This window comes from Bactrocera neohumeralis, unplaced genomic scaffold (genome assembly GCF_024586455.1).
Source record: "Bactrocera neohumeralis isolate Rockhampton unplaced genomic scaffold, APGP_CSIRO_Bneo_wtdbg2-racon-allhic-juicebox.fasta_v2 cluster09, whole genome shotgun sequence".
NCBI lineage: Eukaryota > Metazoa > Arthropoda > Insecta > Diptera > Tephritidae > Bactrocera > Bactrocera neohumeralis.
Window position 1 is genome coordinate 3,043,922 of NW_026089622.1, and position 19,268 is coordinate 3,063,189.

At 35.3% G+C, this 19,268-nt stretch overlaps 1 protein-coding gene across 8 annotated transcripts in view; it reads right to left on the reverse strand.

Moving 5' to 3' along the window:
• LOC126763884 (cadherin-86C) overlaps nucleotides 1-19,268 on the reverse strand; it is a 182,583-nt gene that overhangs the window by 133,684 nt on the left and 29,631 nt on the right. For all 8 annotated transcript variants that reach the window (XM_050481636.1, XM_050481635.1, XM_050481637.1 and 5 more), the window contains 3 exons: nucleotides 19,176-19,259; nucleotides 16,214-16,339; nucleotides 3,315-3,464 (listed from right to left, as the gene is read on the reverse strand). In XM_050481636.1, coding sequence (XP_050337593.1) covers nucleotides 3,315-3,464; nucleotides 16,214-16,339; nucleotides 19,176-19,259 — 360 coding nt within the window. The remainder of the gene's footprint in view (nucleotides 1-3,314; nucleotides 3,465-16,213; nucleotides 16,340-19,175; nucleotides 19,260-19,268) is intronic.

A 19,268-nucleotide genomic window follows, 5' to 3' on the forward strand; every position in this document is an offset into this window, starting at 1 on the left:
TGTCTAAGTGTCGCTACCGCAATTTTTAATATGCCAAGATATGTACTCTTCATTCTATTCATCATGGAAAGATATACGCAAGAACAACGTTTACAAATTATTCAATTTCATTATCAAAATAATCGTTCTCCATTTGCAACCTTTCGTATGCTTTTGCCATTTTATGGTATAATCGTCCACCTGTTTTCGCTGTTCGTCGAGTTGTTGAAAATTTCGAGTGTAAATTTTCTTTACATAACCTTCAAGTGCTAATAAGACAAAGAACCGCTCGAAGTAATGAAAATATGGCTGCCGTTAGTTATTTGTTGTTGAATACCGCAATTTGCGAATTTCAAGACGTTCTCTAGAGTTGGGACTGTCCCAAACCACAACCTGGCAGACTGAAGCTCTTGGAGCTCAAGAACTGAAACCATTGGAACACCTAAAATGTCGTGAATTTGCTGATTTTGCCTTAAAACAACTTGAAAACGATAACGATGTTTTAAGAAATCATCTTCTCCGATGATGTTCACTTTCATCTGAGTGGTGCGATAAATAAACAAAACTTTCTATTTTGATGCGAAGAAAATCCACAATTTATTGATGAACAATGAATACATTCACATAAAATGAAAGTTTGGTGTGATTTTTGGTCAGGTGGAAACATCGGTCCGTATTTCTTTCTAAATGAAGCTGGCGACACAGTTACTGTCAATGGAAAGCGATATAGTTCGATGATAATCAACTTTTTATGGTTCCAACCAAAAGGGGCTATGTACCACACAGCACGTAGAACAATCGAAAAGTGTGAGAAAAGTTGGAAGCGCCATTATTTCAAAAAATTTTGCCAATATTGATTTTAGTGCCTCCCTTTTGAATTAAACTATTTTAAATTTGTTTGAACAATATGTTCCGAAATATGTTGTTACTAAAAAAAATGAATTATAACTTATGGTTTTTGAGAGAGTTATGGAAATTAAATAATAAAAAGTCTTGTGCTCTCAAACTTTTTAAAAGAAATGGTTTACTTGTTGACTATTCAAAATATTCTAAATTGCATCGACAATTTGCTGAACTTAACAAAATGTGTTATAACAATTATATAAACAAAGTAAAAAAAAATATTATACGTAATCTAAAATTGTTCTATGGTTCCGTCAACTCCAAACGCAAGTACTAATTTTCCGTCCGCAATAAAATATAAGTCTACTATGTTCAGTGACAATCACACAATTTCTAATATGTTTGCTGAATTCTTTAGGTCCAATTACTCTTCAAAATCTCTAAAAATGTTCTGCATCAGCACGAGTTATGTCCGATTTCTGTAATTAAAGTATCCACCATTTCCGAAGCAAAGGTCTTATATCGGTTAAATATGAGAGACCAATCATTTAATTATGGCCCAGATATGATTCCCTCATGCTTTCTTAAAAAAGCTGCAAAATATATACATATACCAACCCTTAATAAAACTATTTACAGTACCTGTCCAATAAATCATCCCTTAAGCAAGGAAATAAGCATGTACTCGTATATGGAAAAAGTCATTTATAATTCCTTTGCATAGGAGTGGATTTAGGTGGTCCATTGACTACTATAGGGGAATAGCTAAGTTGTCAGCAATATCTAAAACTTTTTGAAGCAATTATAACGACGAAATAACCTTCTGGATTTCTCCATTAATTTTTTGTTCTCACCACGGTTTTCGTAAAGGGAATAAGCATACTGATGTAAACCATTCAATTCTGTTGAATAAACTTGATCTTCCTGGTTTTCAACCAATATTTCTAAAATGGGTTGCTTCTTACCTTAGTAATAGAACTCAACAAGTTAAATGGTATTTAACGAGTCTTTTTCTTACATAATCAATGTTCCTTCAGTCGTTCTTCAAAGTAACTATCTTGGTAAAATTATGTTCTTGTTGTTTATTAATGATATATCATATGTTATTAAGAATTCAAGAGTTTTATTATATGCTGACGATGTAAAACTTTTTAAATCATATACTTTAAATAGAGAAAGATGTCAGTTGCAAACAGACTTAAACAACCTAGTTTCTTCGTGTGTTAGAAATAATATGCCATTGAATCTTAAAAAATGTAAAACGATATGCTTTTCACGTAGATCTGTAGACTATACTTCATACGTATTATAAAATATGCAATTTTGTTGATCTGAGAGTAATTAACCCAAACTCAATCTTAGTTTTGTTAAACGTTGGTCTAAAGAATTTAGAGATCCGCTTACTACAAAAATTCTTTTTACATCTTTGGTGAGGCCTCTTTTAAAGTATACTTCTGTGGTTTGAAACCCTAGTTTTCAAGTCCATTCGGAGAAGTTAGAGCCCGTCCAAAAACAATTTTTACTTTTTGCCTTAAATCATTTCCATTGGGATTCCAAGCCAAATCTTCCCCCTTATACTAACCGTTTAAAACTTATAAATCTCCCTACACTCGCCAATCGTAAGGAAATACTTTGTATAATATTTCTTGTAAAACTCATGAATGGGTCTGTCTATCTGTGTCCATCTCTCTTATCTGATATTAATTTTAACGTTCCCGCACGCTCTACCAGGCAGTTTAGACCTTTACTTTTAAAATTTTCTCGAATAAATTTTCAGTTAAACGAATCATTCCGACGTATATGTCACTATTTCAATCATACCCTTTCTTTAACATTAAAAAAATTTTTTTCTACTCTTAACAAGTAGCATTTAAAAATAATAAACTAATTTTAATCTAATTCATAATTTTGGATGTTGAAATTTTTGTTTCTGTAGCTGAGCAGCCTAAGATCGCAACTCTTAAATCTATCTTGCCTTTTATGACTCGGCTAAGTCCGCCCGTTTGCAGATTGCGCCCCTCGCGTCGGTTGGATGGAAGGAGGGTAATCGTTTGGTATTATTATTATTATTGCATGGTCTTCAAGAAGTTGTGATTTAACACCATTAGATTACTTCTTGTGCGGTTATTTGAAGTCGTTGGTCTTTAGCAATAAACCAGACACTCTTCAGGCTTTAGAAGTCAATATTAAACGTGCTATATATAACATCCGACTTGACTTAGTTGAATTTGTACTTCACATTAAAAAAATTGAATTTGTTTGTTTGTGTGTTTTTTTTTGAAAATAAACCATATCACTCTTATAGGAAAACCATGTATAATTAAATGTACATATATATGTATATATAGTACATATGTATATATCCCATATATCATTTTACATTGCGAGAGTATAAAATGTGCGGTTAAATCTATCCTTCCTTACTTGCTTAGTTACTATAAAATTAAGTAGTAATATGTGTATAAATATTTACAAAGTGTTTTGCATCATACCTTATCGCCTGGAATAATACCAGCTGTTAGCTTAGTAACAGGTGATGCTGATGTAAATACAGGTGGCTGATCTTGTACGTCTTGAACAATCACTACTAGTTCGAGTCCAGCAATGTTGCGGTTGTCTTGGCCGGGTTCAGCGTAAGCATCCTTTAAACATAAGGAAAGTAATATTAAGAAAAGCTTAAATAAGGAATGAATCTAAAAAATATCTCAACCGAGAATAGGGATACAATTTGACGAACTGCACTATTGATCGTTTTTCTCCAACGTGTATACATAGTGGATGGCATAGTGGATGGCAGTCTCTATGCGTGGTTTAAATCAATTAAACCGCAAAAGCTATGCCCGATCGCATTCGCGGAAATCACCTTCGAATACAGAAAATTCCGCCAAAGAAATTAAAATGTCTACCATTTATCATTCCATTCTACATATTTAAAAAATCTTTAAAATAAATAAAAACTATTTACTGCTGATTGTTAACTAATTTTTATACTCTCGCAACAATGTTGCTAAGGAGAGTATTATAGTTTTGTTCACATAACGGTTGTTTGTAAGTCCTAAAACTAAAAGAGTCAGATATAGGGTTATATATACCAAAGTGATCAGGGCGACGAGTAGAGTCGAAATCCGGATGTCTGTCTGTCCGTCCGTCTGTCCGTCCGTCCGTCCGTCCGTGCAAGCTGTAACTTGAGTAAAAATTGAGATATCGTGATGAAACTTGGTACACGTATTCCTTGGTTCCATAAGAAGGTTAAGTTCGAAGATGGGCAAAATCGGCCAACTGCCACGCCCACAAAATGGCGGAAACCGAAAACCTATAAAGTGTCATAACTAAGCCATAAATAAAGATATTAAAGTGAAATTTGGCACAAGGGATCGTATTAAGGAGGGGCATATTTGGGCGCCATTTTTTCGAAAAGTGGGCGTGGCCCCGCCCCCTACTAAGTTTTTTGTACATATCTCGGAAACTGCTATAGCTATGTCAACCAAACTCTATAGAATCGTTTCCTTCAGGCATTTCCATATACAGTTCAAAAATGACAGAAATCGGATAATAACCACGCCCACCTTCCATACAAAGGTTATGTTGAAAATCACTAAAAGTGCGTTAACCGACTAACAAAAAACGTCAGAAACACTAAATTTTACGGAAGAAATTGCAGCAGGAAGCTGCATCCAGGCTTTTTTTTTAAATTGAAAATGGGCGTGGCCTCGCCCACTTATGGACCAAAAACCATATCTCAGGAACTACTAGACCGATTTCAATGAAATTCGGTATATAATATTTTCTTAACGCTCTGATGATATGTACGAAATATGGGTGAAATCGGTTCACAACCACGCCTTCTTCCAATATAACGCTATTTTGAATTCCATCTGATGCCTTCTCTGTATAATATATACATACATTAGGAACCAATGATGATAGCGGAATAAAACTTTACAAAAATACGGTATTTGAAAAATATGTAAATGACGTATAATGAAATCTCGATTATCACTTTATCATGCGAGAGTATAAAATGTTCGGTGACACCCGAACTCAGCCCTTCCTTACTTGTTATTAATGTAAATATGCTCATATTGCAACTCTTAGTGAGTAAGTAAATCTATTTACTTCAAATTAGTTTATATTTGCAATTCTACATTCCGCATACTCATTTAACACTTCTTCTTACGTACAGTGAGTGTATCTTTTGTGGAAAGATTTTTAAAACACCATAAAATAATATGTAATTGAAATTGAAAAAAGACAGAATGCGTTCGCAACTTTCTACTAAAGTTGGGTTACTATGATTTTGCGTTTTGGCCCCAATCTCTAATAGGTTCATTTCACATATTTCACTTATTTTATATTTTACCAACTAAAAAAACCTGGCACCTCTTCAGATTTTCAAATTTCACAGCTAACAAGGAATTAAGGACTTCATAGAAATATAAAGATATAACAAAGGGAACTACTGATTTTTGATTGACTTTTTTTTTCAAATACCCAATATATTCAATTTTGTCCCTTTGGTTGAGTTTATCCTAATTTATCTCACTTTGGTTAATTAAGTAGATTTTAGAGTAAATACATTATGTCGGGCACGAAGCAACATGTTGCCGTGGGTGAGTTTGCGACTTGTAATATTGTCACTATGTGAAAGTCTCATAAAGTTATAAGTTGTAACTATCCGAAAACATAGCGTTAAGAGTTGTATAAAAATTTATGATTTTATGATTTTACGATGTTTTATGACACGTTGTGAGTACCCCATGTATATTACATAGAATAATATGTACATATATAGAATCACTCAAAACGAAACAAGGTTTGCAAATCTGCACATTTGTTAACAAAATAATGGTTTGTTCGTGCTACTTATCGCCCACCGTGTCCCATATTTGGTCGACATAATCTGCTATGGAACAGCATCGGCCTTTGAGCGAAGCATTTGGAACTTGGCTTATAAAATCCAATTCGTGCAAAAATTTAAAACCAACGACCATCAAGCGCGTCGCACGTTTGGTCATTGAGTACAAAAAGGTGGCTACCGATCCCGATTTTCACAACAAAATTTTGCTAGCGTTGAAGCTTCTTTTTGGTTTGAATGAATTCGTTAATAAACAAAAAGATCGCATGAAGAATGATGATAACAAGCCATTACTTTTTCTTTCTCAAACTTCCTGCTTGGTGTACTCTATGAACATAGGGAATCATTGGATGAAGTTGGCCATAATGTTAGGGTGATGGAGAGCGCTTTCGAGTCCTGCTTAATGACTTTTTCGTAACTGAATTGGAGGATGGATGGCACATGCCATTCAGCTATCGAAACTATCAATTTATTGAAGTTAAATATTGCTGAGCACATTATCTCGGGTTGTGGGCCTGTGGCGGGGTTTTCAAAAGCGTATAATTTATCAAAGCTGAGCTATTTTTTGTGAGAGTATGTGAAGCCGATTGTCTACGTAGATAAGCCGACTTGAAAGAGATTATTTGGCGTGTTATTGTTGAATTTATTCGAGCTAGCCGTAGCGGTAACTTGCCCGAATTTAGTTTTAAAATATAATAGAAAATCATTATAATAATGTTAAATTCTTTGCCAAACATTTAATTTATGTGTGTCTTATTTCCTTATGAAAATTACAAGTCTAAAACACATTCTCTTTTTATACCCTGAAGAGGGTATATTAAGTTTGTCACGAAGTTTGTAACACCCAGAAGGAATCGTCGGAGACCCAATAAAGTATACCTATAAATGATCAGTATGTCGAGCTTAGTCGATTTAGCCATGTCCGTCTGTCTGTCTTTATATATACGAACTAGTCCCTCAGTTTTTAAGATATCGTTTTGAAATTTTGCAAACGTCATTTTCTCTTCAAGAAGCTGCTCATTTGTCGGAACTGCCTATATCGGACCACTATAGCATATCGGTGCCATACAAACTGAGCGATGGGAATGAAGCTTGTATGGAAAACTTTCACATTTGACAAGATATATTCACGAAATTTGGTATAGATTATTTTCTAAGGCAACAATGTAATCTCCGAAGAAATTGTTCAGATCGGTTAACTATAGCATATAGCTGTCATATAAACCGAACACATAGTTACTAAAAGAAATGCACCTGTGAAGGGTGTATTAGCTTCGGTGCAGCCAAAGTTTACGTTTTTTCTTGTTAAATTTTTAATGTTAGATTCTTAAAATATCCTTACAAATTTTAAGCTATAGTATTTGAAATTATAAAGTATTTGAAATACTGTTATTTATATAAGTACTGTTAATTAAGAAATTGCGAGCTTTCAATCTATACGGACGTGTCTCGAGGCGCTCCGTAAAAACCACCAAAAACAGCACCATAAGCAGAGCTTACAAAAAACAAAAGCAGCAGAGAACGGCCAGCAACAAACGTGAACACAACAACAACTAAGCAGGTACCAGCAAGCACGCAGTCAGCGAATAATAACATAACGCAAGGTGAGAATGTACCGATAAAAAAAGGAAATTAAGTCCTTCAAAGTCAGCGGTCAATCCTAAAAAATTTCAAGGCGGCACACCAAATAAGAATAAAATCAAAATGGCAACAGATTTGCCTTACTAAGCAAGAATTCAGACGACGATGAGAAGGGTACCACCACAGTCGTTAAAGCCAAACCACCCCCAATATATTTGCGCGAGCGTAGCAGTAATACTCTTGTTGCGAAATTAAGTGAAATTGAAGGTACAAACAATTTTGATATAGTGCCTTTGAAAAAAGGCAATATAGATGAAACAAAAATTCAGCCCTACACTTAAAAAAAAATTTTATGGAAATAGTTAAATCTTGTAAAATAAAAACAAGAATTATTATTCGAATCAACTGAAGAACTCTAAGGGTTCAGTTGTGGTAATTAAGGGTATAGAGTCCGCCGCAGACTCTAGTTAAGTCAATGAAGCACTGGAAGAATGCGTTTTTGGTATTAAATCTGTTGTAAATATATTTAGTAGAAATAAAGTACCACAGCCAATGTTTAAAATTGAATTGTTGCCGAATTCTAATCAACTTAAAAAAATGAAACCCATCCCATATAATATATAATTTGAAATATTTGCTGCATCGTAGAGTAACTGTTCAAGTACCACTTAAAAGAAACGGTCCGGTACAATGTACTAACTGCCAAGAATATGGGCATACCAAATCATATTATACTATACGCAGTATTTGTGTGGTATATGGTGATTTACATCCCACTTCTAAATGCACCTTTAGGAAAGACGAATTAAATCAAAAAAAGGAAGCAATTGTGGAGGAAATCACATTGCTAACTACAGGGGTTGTCCTGTTTATAAAAATTTGAAATCGAAGTTGTCACATAACATTCAAGCACGTTGTAATCAACTGTTACAAACACCCCTTAATGAAATTACAGCAACCTTAGACAAAAGTTCAAATCCGATTACTTCTAACAATAATAATATGCAAGGAAGCTATCTAAATGTGGTGAAAGGCAAGACTGTACAAATGCAACTGCTGCAAAATCCTCCAAACGGAAGTATTGAAACTATGATTATAAATCTTACACAGTGTATGACACAATTTATGTCTATAATGCAAAACATGTTCCAAGATTTAATAAAATCACAAAATCAAATGCTGTAAATCTTATTAAGTAAAAAGTGAGCTTACTTAGCTGGGGTTTTAACGGTGTTAACCAATATAAAATAGAGATTATGAGATTTCTGTTTGAAAAGAATATAGATGTAATGCTCATATTAGAAACTCATCTAACAAATAAAAATAGTTTCAATATACCGGGATTTAGACTCTATGTTACAATCATCCGGATGGGAAAGAGCATGGTGGCACGGCAGTTTTGATTAGAAATCGTTTAAACCACTATGCTCTAGAACACTGTTTTCCAAAGTGGGCGATAACGCCCCCTTGTGGGCGCTGCAGGTATCAAGGGGGACGGTAAGAGACCCAGAAAGAAAATGGGGGCGTTGTGTAGAGGCCTGGGGGGTTATTTGTAATTTTATTTAGCTAGGAGGCCTCTTAGACAACGACTACATGAGCTCTCGACTCTCAACAACAACTTGTGAGCATCAACTAATATGAATTAAAAGATTGCTCAAACTCGGTGCTAGGTAGGTTCGAGCTGATGTAGCGAATGCTTTGATCTCTTGAATAATTTATTTTATCACTTGCGAAATGACGTCGGGTAGGTAGCACGTTTTGAGCTTTTGAACTCCTTAAATCTTTTATGTGGAAAATAAAAAAAGGATCTTTATCCTTTCTTACAAATGTATTTCTGGGAAAAATAAGATAATAAATGTATTTCTATGAAAAATAAGAATTCATATTTTTGGACTACTAGATATATAATAATTGTGCTTAAGCATTCCTATATAAACAATGTAATATTTATTTTATATTCATTTGTGGTTTTGCACGCAATAGATGAGCATTACTTACGCCTCCTTTACACTACTCGCGAAGTTAAACGTATTTCTCAAAGCAAATCAATGTCGGAAGTAAAAAAGAAGAGACGGCAATACTCTGCGGAATACATTATATTCGGATTCTATGTCTAAAAACATTTTCGAATGAAGCAATGAAGCCTTCAAGACCGCAAGATCATTAAAAAAAAATGCATCCAGATAAGAGAGACAAGAATGTAGCATATTTTCAAGACCTAGAGAAGAAGCATAATACTTAGCCAAGTGTAGCAAAACTATTTTCGGCGGCTGCTAAGCAAGATGACAACGGACTTCGAGCTTCGTACAATATCTCTTTGTTAATTGCTCAAAAAGGCAAACCACATAACATCGGAGAAGAGTTAATATTGCCAGCAATAAATGAAGTAATAACTACCGTGCTTCATAAACCGGCCGCAAATATTATCCGAAAAATTCCTTTGAGTAATAATTCTGTGCAAAGACGAATTGATGAAATGGCTGAAAACATTGAAGAATTATTGTACGATCACCTGAGGTCAAGTCAATTTTCAATTCAGCTGGATGAGTCCACTTTACCAACTAATGAAGCATTGTTGTTGTCTTACGTGAATTTTATTAAAGATAAGAAAATATGTGAAGAACTATTATTTGATAGAAATTTAGAGACCGATACAAAAGGCGAAACCATATTCAATATATTGGAAAAGATTTGCGATGAGAAAGAAATTCCTTTCAAAAATATTATTTCAGTTGCTACGGATGGCGCTCCGACTATGACAGGGTGCCATAAAGGCTTCATAGCGTACTTAAAAAATAAAATTCCAGATGTCCTTGGTGTACATTGCGTTATTCATAGACAACATTAAGTTGCTTGAAACTTAAGTGAAAAACTATTTCAATCACTGCAATATGTCATCAAAACAGTCAATAAAATCCGCAACAGCTCTTTGAATGATAGATTATTTCATCAGCTTTGTGTTACTAATGACGAGGATTTCAATCGTTTGTTGTTTCATACTGAAGTTCGTAGGCTATCAAGAGGCAATTGTCTGACTCGATTCTACAACCTGTTTGACTCTGTTATAGAATTCTTGGAAACTAAAGATACAGAATTGCAAGACAAGCTCATAACATCAAAGAATGATACAGCTTACATGACAGACCTGTATAAATTGTTCAACGACATGGATCTCCAACTGCAAGGCGATAAACTAAATTTAATTAAAACAAAAAACGTCGTTGCTGCTTTCGCAGCCAAACTGCTTCTACACAAAAAGAATCTGGGCAGACGTGAGTTTCACAATTTTCCCAATTTATCAGAATCATGCAGTAACGACGAATTGTTTGCCTACTGCCAACATTTGGAAAACCTACACATTGACTTCACCGAACGATACCAGGACATTTTGAACTTGGAAATACCAGACTGGGTGTTGAATCCGTTTTCAAATGTCAACGCAGAAATGTCTCCTCAGCTGGAAGAAGAACTTATATCCGTAGAATTGACAACAAACGAGGAAATAAAAATCAAGTTCAAAAATGGTTACCAAGAATTTTGGCTACAAAAACCGATCTCGCAATTGTACCCTGGATTGCGGTCAATCGTTAAATGATTCTTGATAGCATTCCCATCGTCATATTTGTGTGAACGTGGATTTAGTGCTGTGACAACACTGCTTACTAAAAATAGAAATCGTTTGCTTGTTACCGAACGTGGCGACTTGCGACTGTTCTTGAATAAATTGGAACCTGATAATAACAAAATTATTAAACAGCATCAGATTCATCCTTCACATTAGTTTTTATATATGGATCGATTATCTTAGTTTTATTTTTAATAAAATATTCTCTGTTTTAATACTATAAAGTTGTGTTTCAATAATCATTCTTATTGGCAGGTGGAGCCCGTAAGAGTTAACTTGAGACCTAAGCGCCGTTGTATGCTATCTACTGCGCTTAGGTTTCAAGTTGCTGGTTATAGTAAAAGTTTCGTTTAGAATTCTCCGTTAATATACATATTTATATAGGTCACAATAATTAATTTGAAGTTATAGTGGTTTTTAAATAGGTGAAAAAATGGGGGCGCTAAAAAAATATTTATTCTCAAAGTGGGCGGTAGACAAAATAAGTTTGGGAACCACTAACATGACCACCGTAGGAAAGAGATATGCAAAAAAATATGAAATTTAGTAGGTATTGTGTTACTTGTGTTTAAATATGCTTTGGTTGCATTTTATGCTTTGGTTGCATTTTATGCTTTGGTTACATTTATGCAGACCAGTCAATGTGGAAGTGGGGTGACGGCGACGTCGGCAGAGATTTGGCTTGCAACGACAGCGACGTAACTCCTGTGAGAAAACAATTTTGGAATAAGTTTAATGTGCACAAATTCGCTCCGCGCGAGTTATGGTTTACAAAATAAAAAGCTTCGGCCTTTTTTTGACAACCGTAGAATCTTAAGACTGACTAACTTTATATTCCTTATTAGTTTACATACTCCTTATTCTAATGCTAACTGTACTGACATTCTTAGTTATTTAACTTCTAATATTAGGATTAACTGTATTTTCGTTCGACATTAGCTTATTTACTTATATATACTAATTTATATACATATATATGTATGTATATATTTATGTTTTTAGTTGAGTTGGCGTTAGCAGACCCGAAATACGCTCACTCTCTTATTCCACAACTAGGCCTAATGTGGAACCTAATTTTATGTTAGTAAGCTATTAAGCATTTACTATATACATACATAAGTATATATAAATAACTCCTACTTATAGTGTGAATCTTAATGAAATCGGATGAAAATCCGGTTCACTCTCCATATAACGGTACTGTTCAAAACTACTAAAGTGAGATAAATCAATAACTAAATGCGTTAGACACGTAAAAATTTGCCGCAGGGAGAGTATAAGAAAACTTTATGGAAGCCGGTGAGGAAATTGGACGTTGGCGTGGCACCGCCCACTTTTTGGGGAAATCCCATATCTCGGGAGATGACTGACCGATTTCGAAAAAATTTGGTACGTGGTATTTCTTATTCTTATGTCAAGTTGAGCGAAAACTTGACTTAATATAAGGATTTTCGAACTTCCGACTGTAAATAAATAAATAAAACTCTTGCTTTGAGAATGGAAACACACCAATCTGAGAAAAACGAGTTTAAAGATTGGAGTCGCTCCGTTCCCCGCTCTGTTCCCTTTCTACAATAAACGCTGTGGCAACCATAATTATTTGAATTTCGATTTCAAACATTGGGAGAAAGTTTATAACAGTGTATACTATCCGATAATAGAACCAAAAAATCAATTTTTTTCGCAAAATGTATAAAATTGGGTTAATGCTACCCGTAGCTCCCACATACTTTGTATAAGAATTTCAAACCTGCGGTTGGGTTTATCAATATCTGCGATATTTTAGCAAAATTAAGTGAAATTAAGACCTGTCCTTCTCTTCTTCGTCCTTACTGGCGTAGTCACCGCTTACCCGATTATAGCCGAGTTAACAACAGCGCGTCAGTCGTTTCTTTTTTTCGCTACGTAGCGCCAATTGGAGATTTCAAGCGAAGCCAGGTCCTTCTAGACCTGGTGCTTCCAATGGAGTGGAGGTATTCCTCTTCCTCTGCTTCCCCCGGCGGTTAGTGCGTCGAATACTTTCAGAGCTGGAGTGTTTTCGTCCATTCGGACAACATGACCTAGCCAGCGTAGCCGCTGTCTTTTAATTCGCTGAACTATGTCGATGTCGTCGTATATCTCGTACAGCTCATTATTATTGGCCATCACGCAAAGGACCATAAATCTTTCGCAGAACCTTTCTCTCGAAAACTCGCAACGTCGACTCATCAGTTGTTGTCAACGTCCAAGCCTTTGCACCATATAGCAGGACGGAAATAATGAGTGACTTATAGAGTTTGGTTTTTGTTCGTCGAGAGAGGACTTTATTTTTCAATTGCCTACTTAGTCCGAAGTAGCACCTGTTGCCAAGAGTTATCCTGCGTTGGATTTCCATGCTGACATTGTTGGTGGTATTTATACTGGTTCTTAAATAGACGAAATTATAATATCAATATCATCGGCATACGCCAGTAGCTGTACACTCTTATAAAAGATTGTGCCTGTTCGATTAAGTTCTGCAGCTCGAATTATTTTATCCAGCAGCAGATAGTAGAAGTCGCACGATAGAGAGTCTTCTTGTTTGAAACCTCGTTTGGTATCGAACGGCTCGGAGAGATCCTTCCCGATCCTAACGGAGCTTTTGGTGCTGCTCTACGTCAGTTAACACAGCCGCATTAGTTATGCGGGGATACCAAATTCAGACATAGCGGCATAAAGGCAGCTCCTTTTCGTGCTGTCGAAAGCAACATTGAAATCGAGGAAGAGGTGGTGTGTGTCGATTTTCCTTTGACGGATCTTTTCCAAGATTTGGTGCATGGTGGATATCTGGTCGGTTGTTGATTTTCCAGGTCTAAAGCCACACTGATAAGGTCCAATCAGTTTGTTGACGGTGGGCTTTAATCTTTCACACAATACGCTCGATAGAACCTTATGCGCGATGTTAAGGAGGTTTATCCCACGGTAGTTGGCGCAGCTTGTGGGGTCTCCCTTTTTGTGGATTAGGCAGAGCACATTTAAATTGTAATCGTTGGGCATGCTTTCGTCCGACAATATTTTACAAAGAATCTGATGCGTAATCCTTATCAGTTCTTTGCCGCCGTGTTTAAATAGCATATAATGTCTCCTGGTATATAATATCTACAGGCCCAGTGAAAACAATACCAGATTTAATAGTTTTGCTGTAGTCAAAAATATAGATAGATCGCTTATGACAGTTGATACACGTACAGACTTATTATCTGATTATTCTCCTGTACTAATAAAGTTATACAAACAGCCCATGGTATTCGAACCAAAAGTTTCTCTAACATCGCATTAAACTAGCTGAAAATATATCAGCAGCCGCATCAATATTGAGAGTATTCAACTTGAAAAAGAAACATTAAATCAGTTGGTTTTAGAAAGATCACCAATAATAAAATAGAGAAACTTGTAAATGAGAAAAGGCGAGCTAGACGTGAATGGCAGAGATAAAGAGATGTCCAACTCCTCTCTCACTGGAAGTGAGAGAACAATTGCTAAACGTCAAAACCACCTAAACTTTGACAGTTGACTGGATTGGGGAGGTTTTGACGTTTTGCAATCGGAAACGAGCGATGGCCAGATTGAAATCTTACCAAAAAAATATGTAAACGGAGGGATTTGTTGCATCGTTCATGACCTCTTATAAAAAATGTAAGACAATGAAAATTAAATAAATTTGTGAAATTTAAAGGTGTCTGATGAAACGTTTTGTAATTTGAAGCATCATAGTTTTATGTTCAATGTAAAATGATTAAAAACATTTAATGATTGAGAGCTAACAAGCTTAAATCTTTTTATTGGGTATTGAAAGGACAATAGTTAGTTGTTCTAATATTCTTTAAAAAGATTTAAATAGTTTCTCCATATAATAAATAACCATTATTTAGTCATTTTTATACGTACTAAATGTTGGGTGTTGGGTTGATAAATGCCCAAAAATTGTTCTATTGTTCGATCAGGCCATAATGGAAAATGTTATAAAAAAACGCTTATTTTGAGGCGCTCTCACACTGGAATAAGTTGGGCATCCCATTATTCCTGGTGAATGGCCTTCAACTCTGCTTCAACTGAAATCTGCTGTACGAAAATTAAAAAAAGCACTCAAACGCGAGGAAGAACACAACACTGAAAATTATATAAAGAAACTGTGTCCAAATTCTAGCAAGCAAAACTTCTTTTGGAAAGCCCAAAAGTCTTTCGAGCCACCAGTAGATTCCAACATGCCTCTAAGACAGTTGAATGTTAATTGGGCACGTAGTGATGGTCTGGTATGAAAGCCTTTTATGGAAAATCAAAAACATTTTACCGTACGAATTGCATAAAACTTTATAGTCAAACTAATATGACTGTTTAAATTTACAGTTAAAGTAGTAGACTTCATATCAGAAGAACTAGTAACAAGGGCTGGTATACCTCAAGATAGCGCGCAAGGCCCAACTCTGTATATAATATATACAGCAGACATTCCAACGCTACTAATGTAGTGACATCCCCATTCGCGGATGACACAGCTCTAGTAAGCCGTAACAAGGGTCCCATCAGAGCATCAAGAGTATTAGAGCAGCACTTAACTTTTGTCGAAGAATGGCTAGCCAACTGGCGTATATATATTATTGAGCAAAAGTGCAAACATTCTTGATGTTACATTCTCTCTAAGACCAGAAACGTGTCGGACAGTTCAAATAAACAATGTTCTAGTACCCCAAGCGAATGAAGTAACTAATCTTGGGATTCACCGGGATCGAAGGCTCAAGTGGCGAAAACATATAGCGGGTAAAATATCTTGCAGGAAGTTGAGAGCAGCAAATTTTATTTGGTTTTTAAACAAAAATTCCAAACTTAGCCTAGACAACAAAGTCCTGTTATACAATGCAATCATAAAACCGATTTGGATGTATGGCATTCAACTGTGAGGTAGGACCTGAGCAACCAACATACTTATGTAGATATAATGCAAAGGTTCCTATCTAAAATGCTTAGAACAATCAGTGGTGCACCATGGTACATGCGTAATGAAAACATTCATAAAGACCTTGATATTCATATGGTAAAGAAGGAGATAGAGAACAGCAAAATGAGATATATTTTTAAACTTCGCGAACATCCAAACCTATTGGCTAATACCTTGGCAAATTCCTGCAATCAAACACGTTTAAAAAGAAGTGATCTACCAGCCTACTATAGAGCAACGTTTTACGTCAACCACATTCGTGAGCTTCTTTAGTTTTAAATATATTTCAGATTTGAATACTTATTGTTAGGCTTTACTAAGTAGATCCAATAAATAAAGAAATATTGAAAAAAAATGTATGTATGTATATACTTACATTAGCCAATATGGTTAAATGGTACATAGCTTGTTTTTCGAAGTCAAGTGGTCCTAGCAAAAACACTGTACCTTCTGTAGTTTCTGCTGAAACAATCTTTTGTCTTATGGCAAAAAGTTGAGAGCCCTGAAATTAAATGTAGAATTTATATATCGTCACTTATTAAATAGGTCAAGAAAAAGTATCTACAGAGTAACAGCTACCACAACAGGGCACTAACCATTTGGGGAACATGCGCCAAAAATGGGTATGCCCTACAACGACATCTGCCGAGGCTGCGGAGTAGCAGGGAACAAGGAAACAATTTTCCACTTTCTCTGCGAATGCCCAGCTCTAGCACAGATCGGACATAAAACACTTGGAATCCATCAAGCACCAAACCTTGAATGGATTTCCACTAAAAGCATATCAGACATAAGTAGTTTCATCGAAACCTCAAAATGGTTTGAGAGAGAAGGTGAAACGTAATAGCAGATACAGGAGGTTCTACGAATAGTGTATCAAAATGGCACATCAAGTGCTAATTGAGCCCGATAGGGCTACACTCCTACCTACCTACCTACTTATATATCGTCACATAAAATGCAAAACAAAGGAACATGAAAAAAAAATCGACAATCGCTGTCAGATATAATAACCATTATATAATCAAAACTTAAATTTTGTTTCAATATGAGTGGTTTCTTTATAACGATTTTCATTCGCCTGTAAACTTAAGAAAAGTGATGATACGTTATTTTGCATTTTAGGTGACGATATGTATGTAATTATATTATTTAAGTATATGTTAAAAAAAACAACAAAAAATTAATATCTTTCAAAAGTTATAGTTTCCTTATGCTTCGATAAAGCGTTTAGCCCGGTCAATTAGCATTTCAAATGAGTGTTTAAGGTCATTTTTCGGAATGCTCTTGAGAATATCGTTCCCCGCCTTTTGGATAGCTGAAATGTCCTGAAAGCAGTGTCTTTTCATGGGCAAATGAAGTTTTCCAAATAGGTAAAAATCACAGGGTGCCAGATCAGGTGAGTAGGGTGAGTGATTAATGGTTAATATGGAGTTTTTTGTCAAAAAATCAGTGACACGCGTCGACCGATGACACGGCGCATTATCGTGCAACAGACGCCAGGACCCTGCCTCACGGTATTGTGGTCGAGCACAACGAATGAGTGACAAAAGATGCTTCATAATACCAAGGTAAAACACAGCATGAATCGTTTGGCCAGGTGGGATGAACTCTCGGTGTACAATACCTTCGGAATCGTAAAAACAAATCAGCATTGTCTTTATTTTTGACTTCTGAAGACGACCGACTTCTGATCGTCACAGAGGTCCTCACGACCTTCTTGGAATCGCTTAAACCACTCACGCATATTACTACGGGATAGGCACTGATTACCATAAACTTTTTTCATCATTTGAAATGTTTCAGTAAACGTTTTCATTGCATTTTACGACCGATGACCAAAAGCTGCTGTCACTTTTTGATTGATAACATCGATTATAGTTATCCAATTGTCTTAAAATTTTTACGAAATGTCAACAAGAGATCAAGTTTTTTATTTCATATACCCACCAAACAGGTATATTTAAAAAGTTCTGTTTCTTTTGCGACAGACCTTGTAGTAGGTAAGTCTTAACAATGAATTACTAAATAAAAAAGTCTCCGGTATAAAATAAAAATCTAACTCTCAACTGCAAATGAAATATAAAGTTTAAACAATAAATATTATTCACTATTTTAGTGCTACTAATTGGGACCTAAATATATACCATTATTGCTTCAGAAACAATACATAAGTACATAAGTAATCTATAAATTAGTAATTCATCTCACGGGAGGTATAGCATATACTATTTGCAGAATGGAATTAAGTGTCATTATTGATGTTATCCATCGATCAACACAGATTCTAATAAAAGCATGTCATGTTCCAGTTTCTTAACAATTGTTAAATTTTGTCTGTATGCCCTTTATAGAATCGTAAACTATGCATTTGATCATGTGATGATTTTTAGCAAAGTTGCTTTGCATGAACCTTACAAGGTTTCTTATTTGGTACTAGCAATTTTCAACGAATGGTGCCAATGCCATCTATCTATACGAGTATATAAAAAAAGTAATGTTTGTCTGTATGTCTTTTATAGAATCGTAAATTATGAATTTGATCATGGGATTCATTCTTTTCGATACAGAAATCGACTACGACTTTGAAACAGAACCAGACTTTCAGTCAAGAAAGGTAATAATTGTCCCATTGATCCCGACAGATATGCCAATCGAATTCAAACGTTTGCAGTGCCCGGTGCGACTATCAACAAAACACAAGAATAATCGTTGCAAATGTGAGGATTAATTTTTGGAGAATCTCTCACAAGTTCGGCTTTACGGGGCCTGCTCATGGGTCGGATAACGATTTATTCGTTTACACAATAGATATTGTGTATCGTCAGTACTTCAATAAATATGGATTAAAAACGAACGCGGAAATTTCACAGTATAATTCAAATGAAATCTTCTTCACTTTCTCTTCAATGTTTGGTATTCGTTAAAGCTTCATATTAAGGATAAGCCAAAAATACTTCATCTTGTCAACAGATTGATATCGAGAGCTTGCAAATGACAGGAGTGAACGCCGAGGTTTTTTATCTCTTGGTAAATAAAACCATTTAAATTTGACTTTAATGACGGCTCAACCAACGTTTTTTCTCCAAGTTGGATATCATGTTGGGTTAGCTTATAGCCGGTAAATGGAATAAGAGCAACGTCGGAAAGAACCGTAATCCGTGGGTAGCCCCTCTTGGTCTTTCGTAGTGCAACAAAAAAATCATAAGCTATTACAAAATAACGGCTGCATAAACGATATTTTCAAAAAAGCTACCGTCGAAATTGAAAGATATTTATTCATTCTTTGATATTAATGATCATGTTAATAATTAATATTAATATCAGTTTCTACTTACCCATAACTCAAGGTAAACTGGTTTTTGAAAAAGCGGATTTTTGCGAGCAATTACATAATCCAATTCTGTTCCACGCTTTGCATCCTTTCAGTA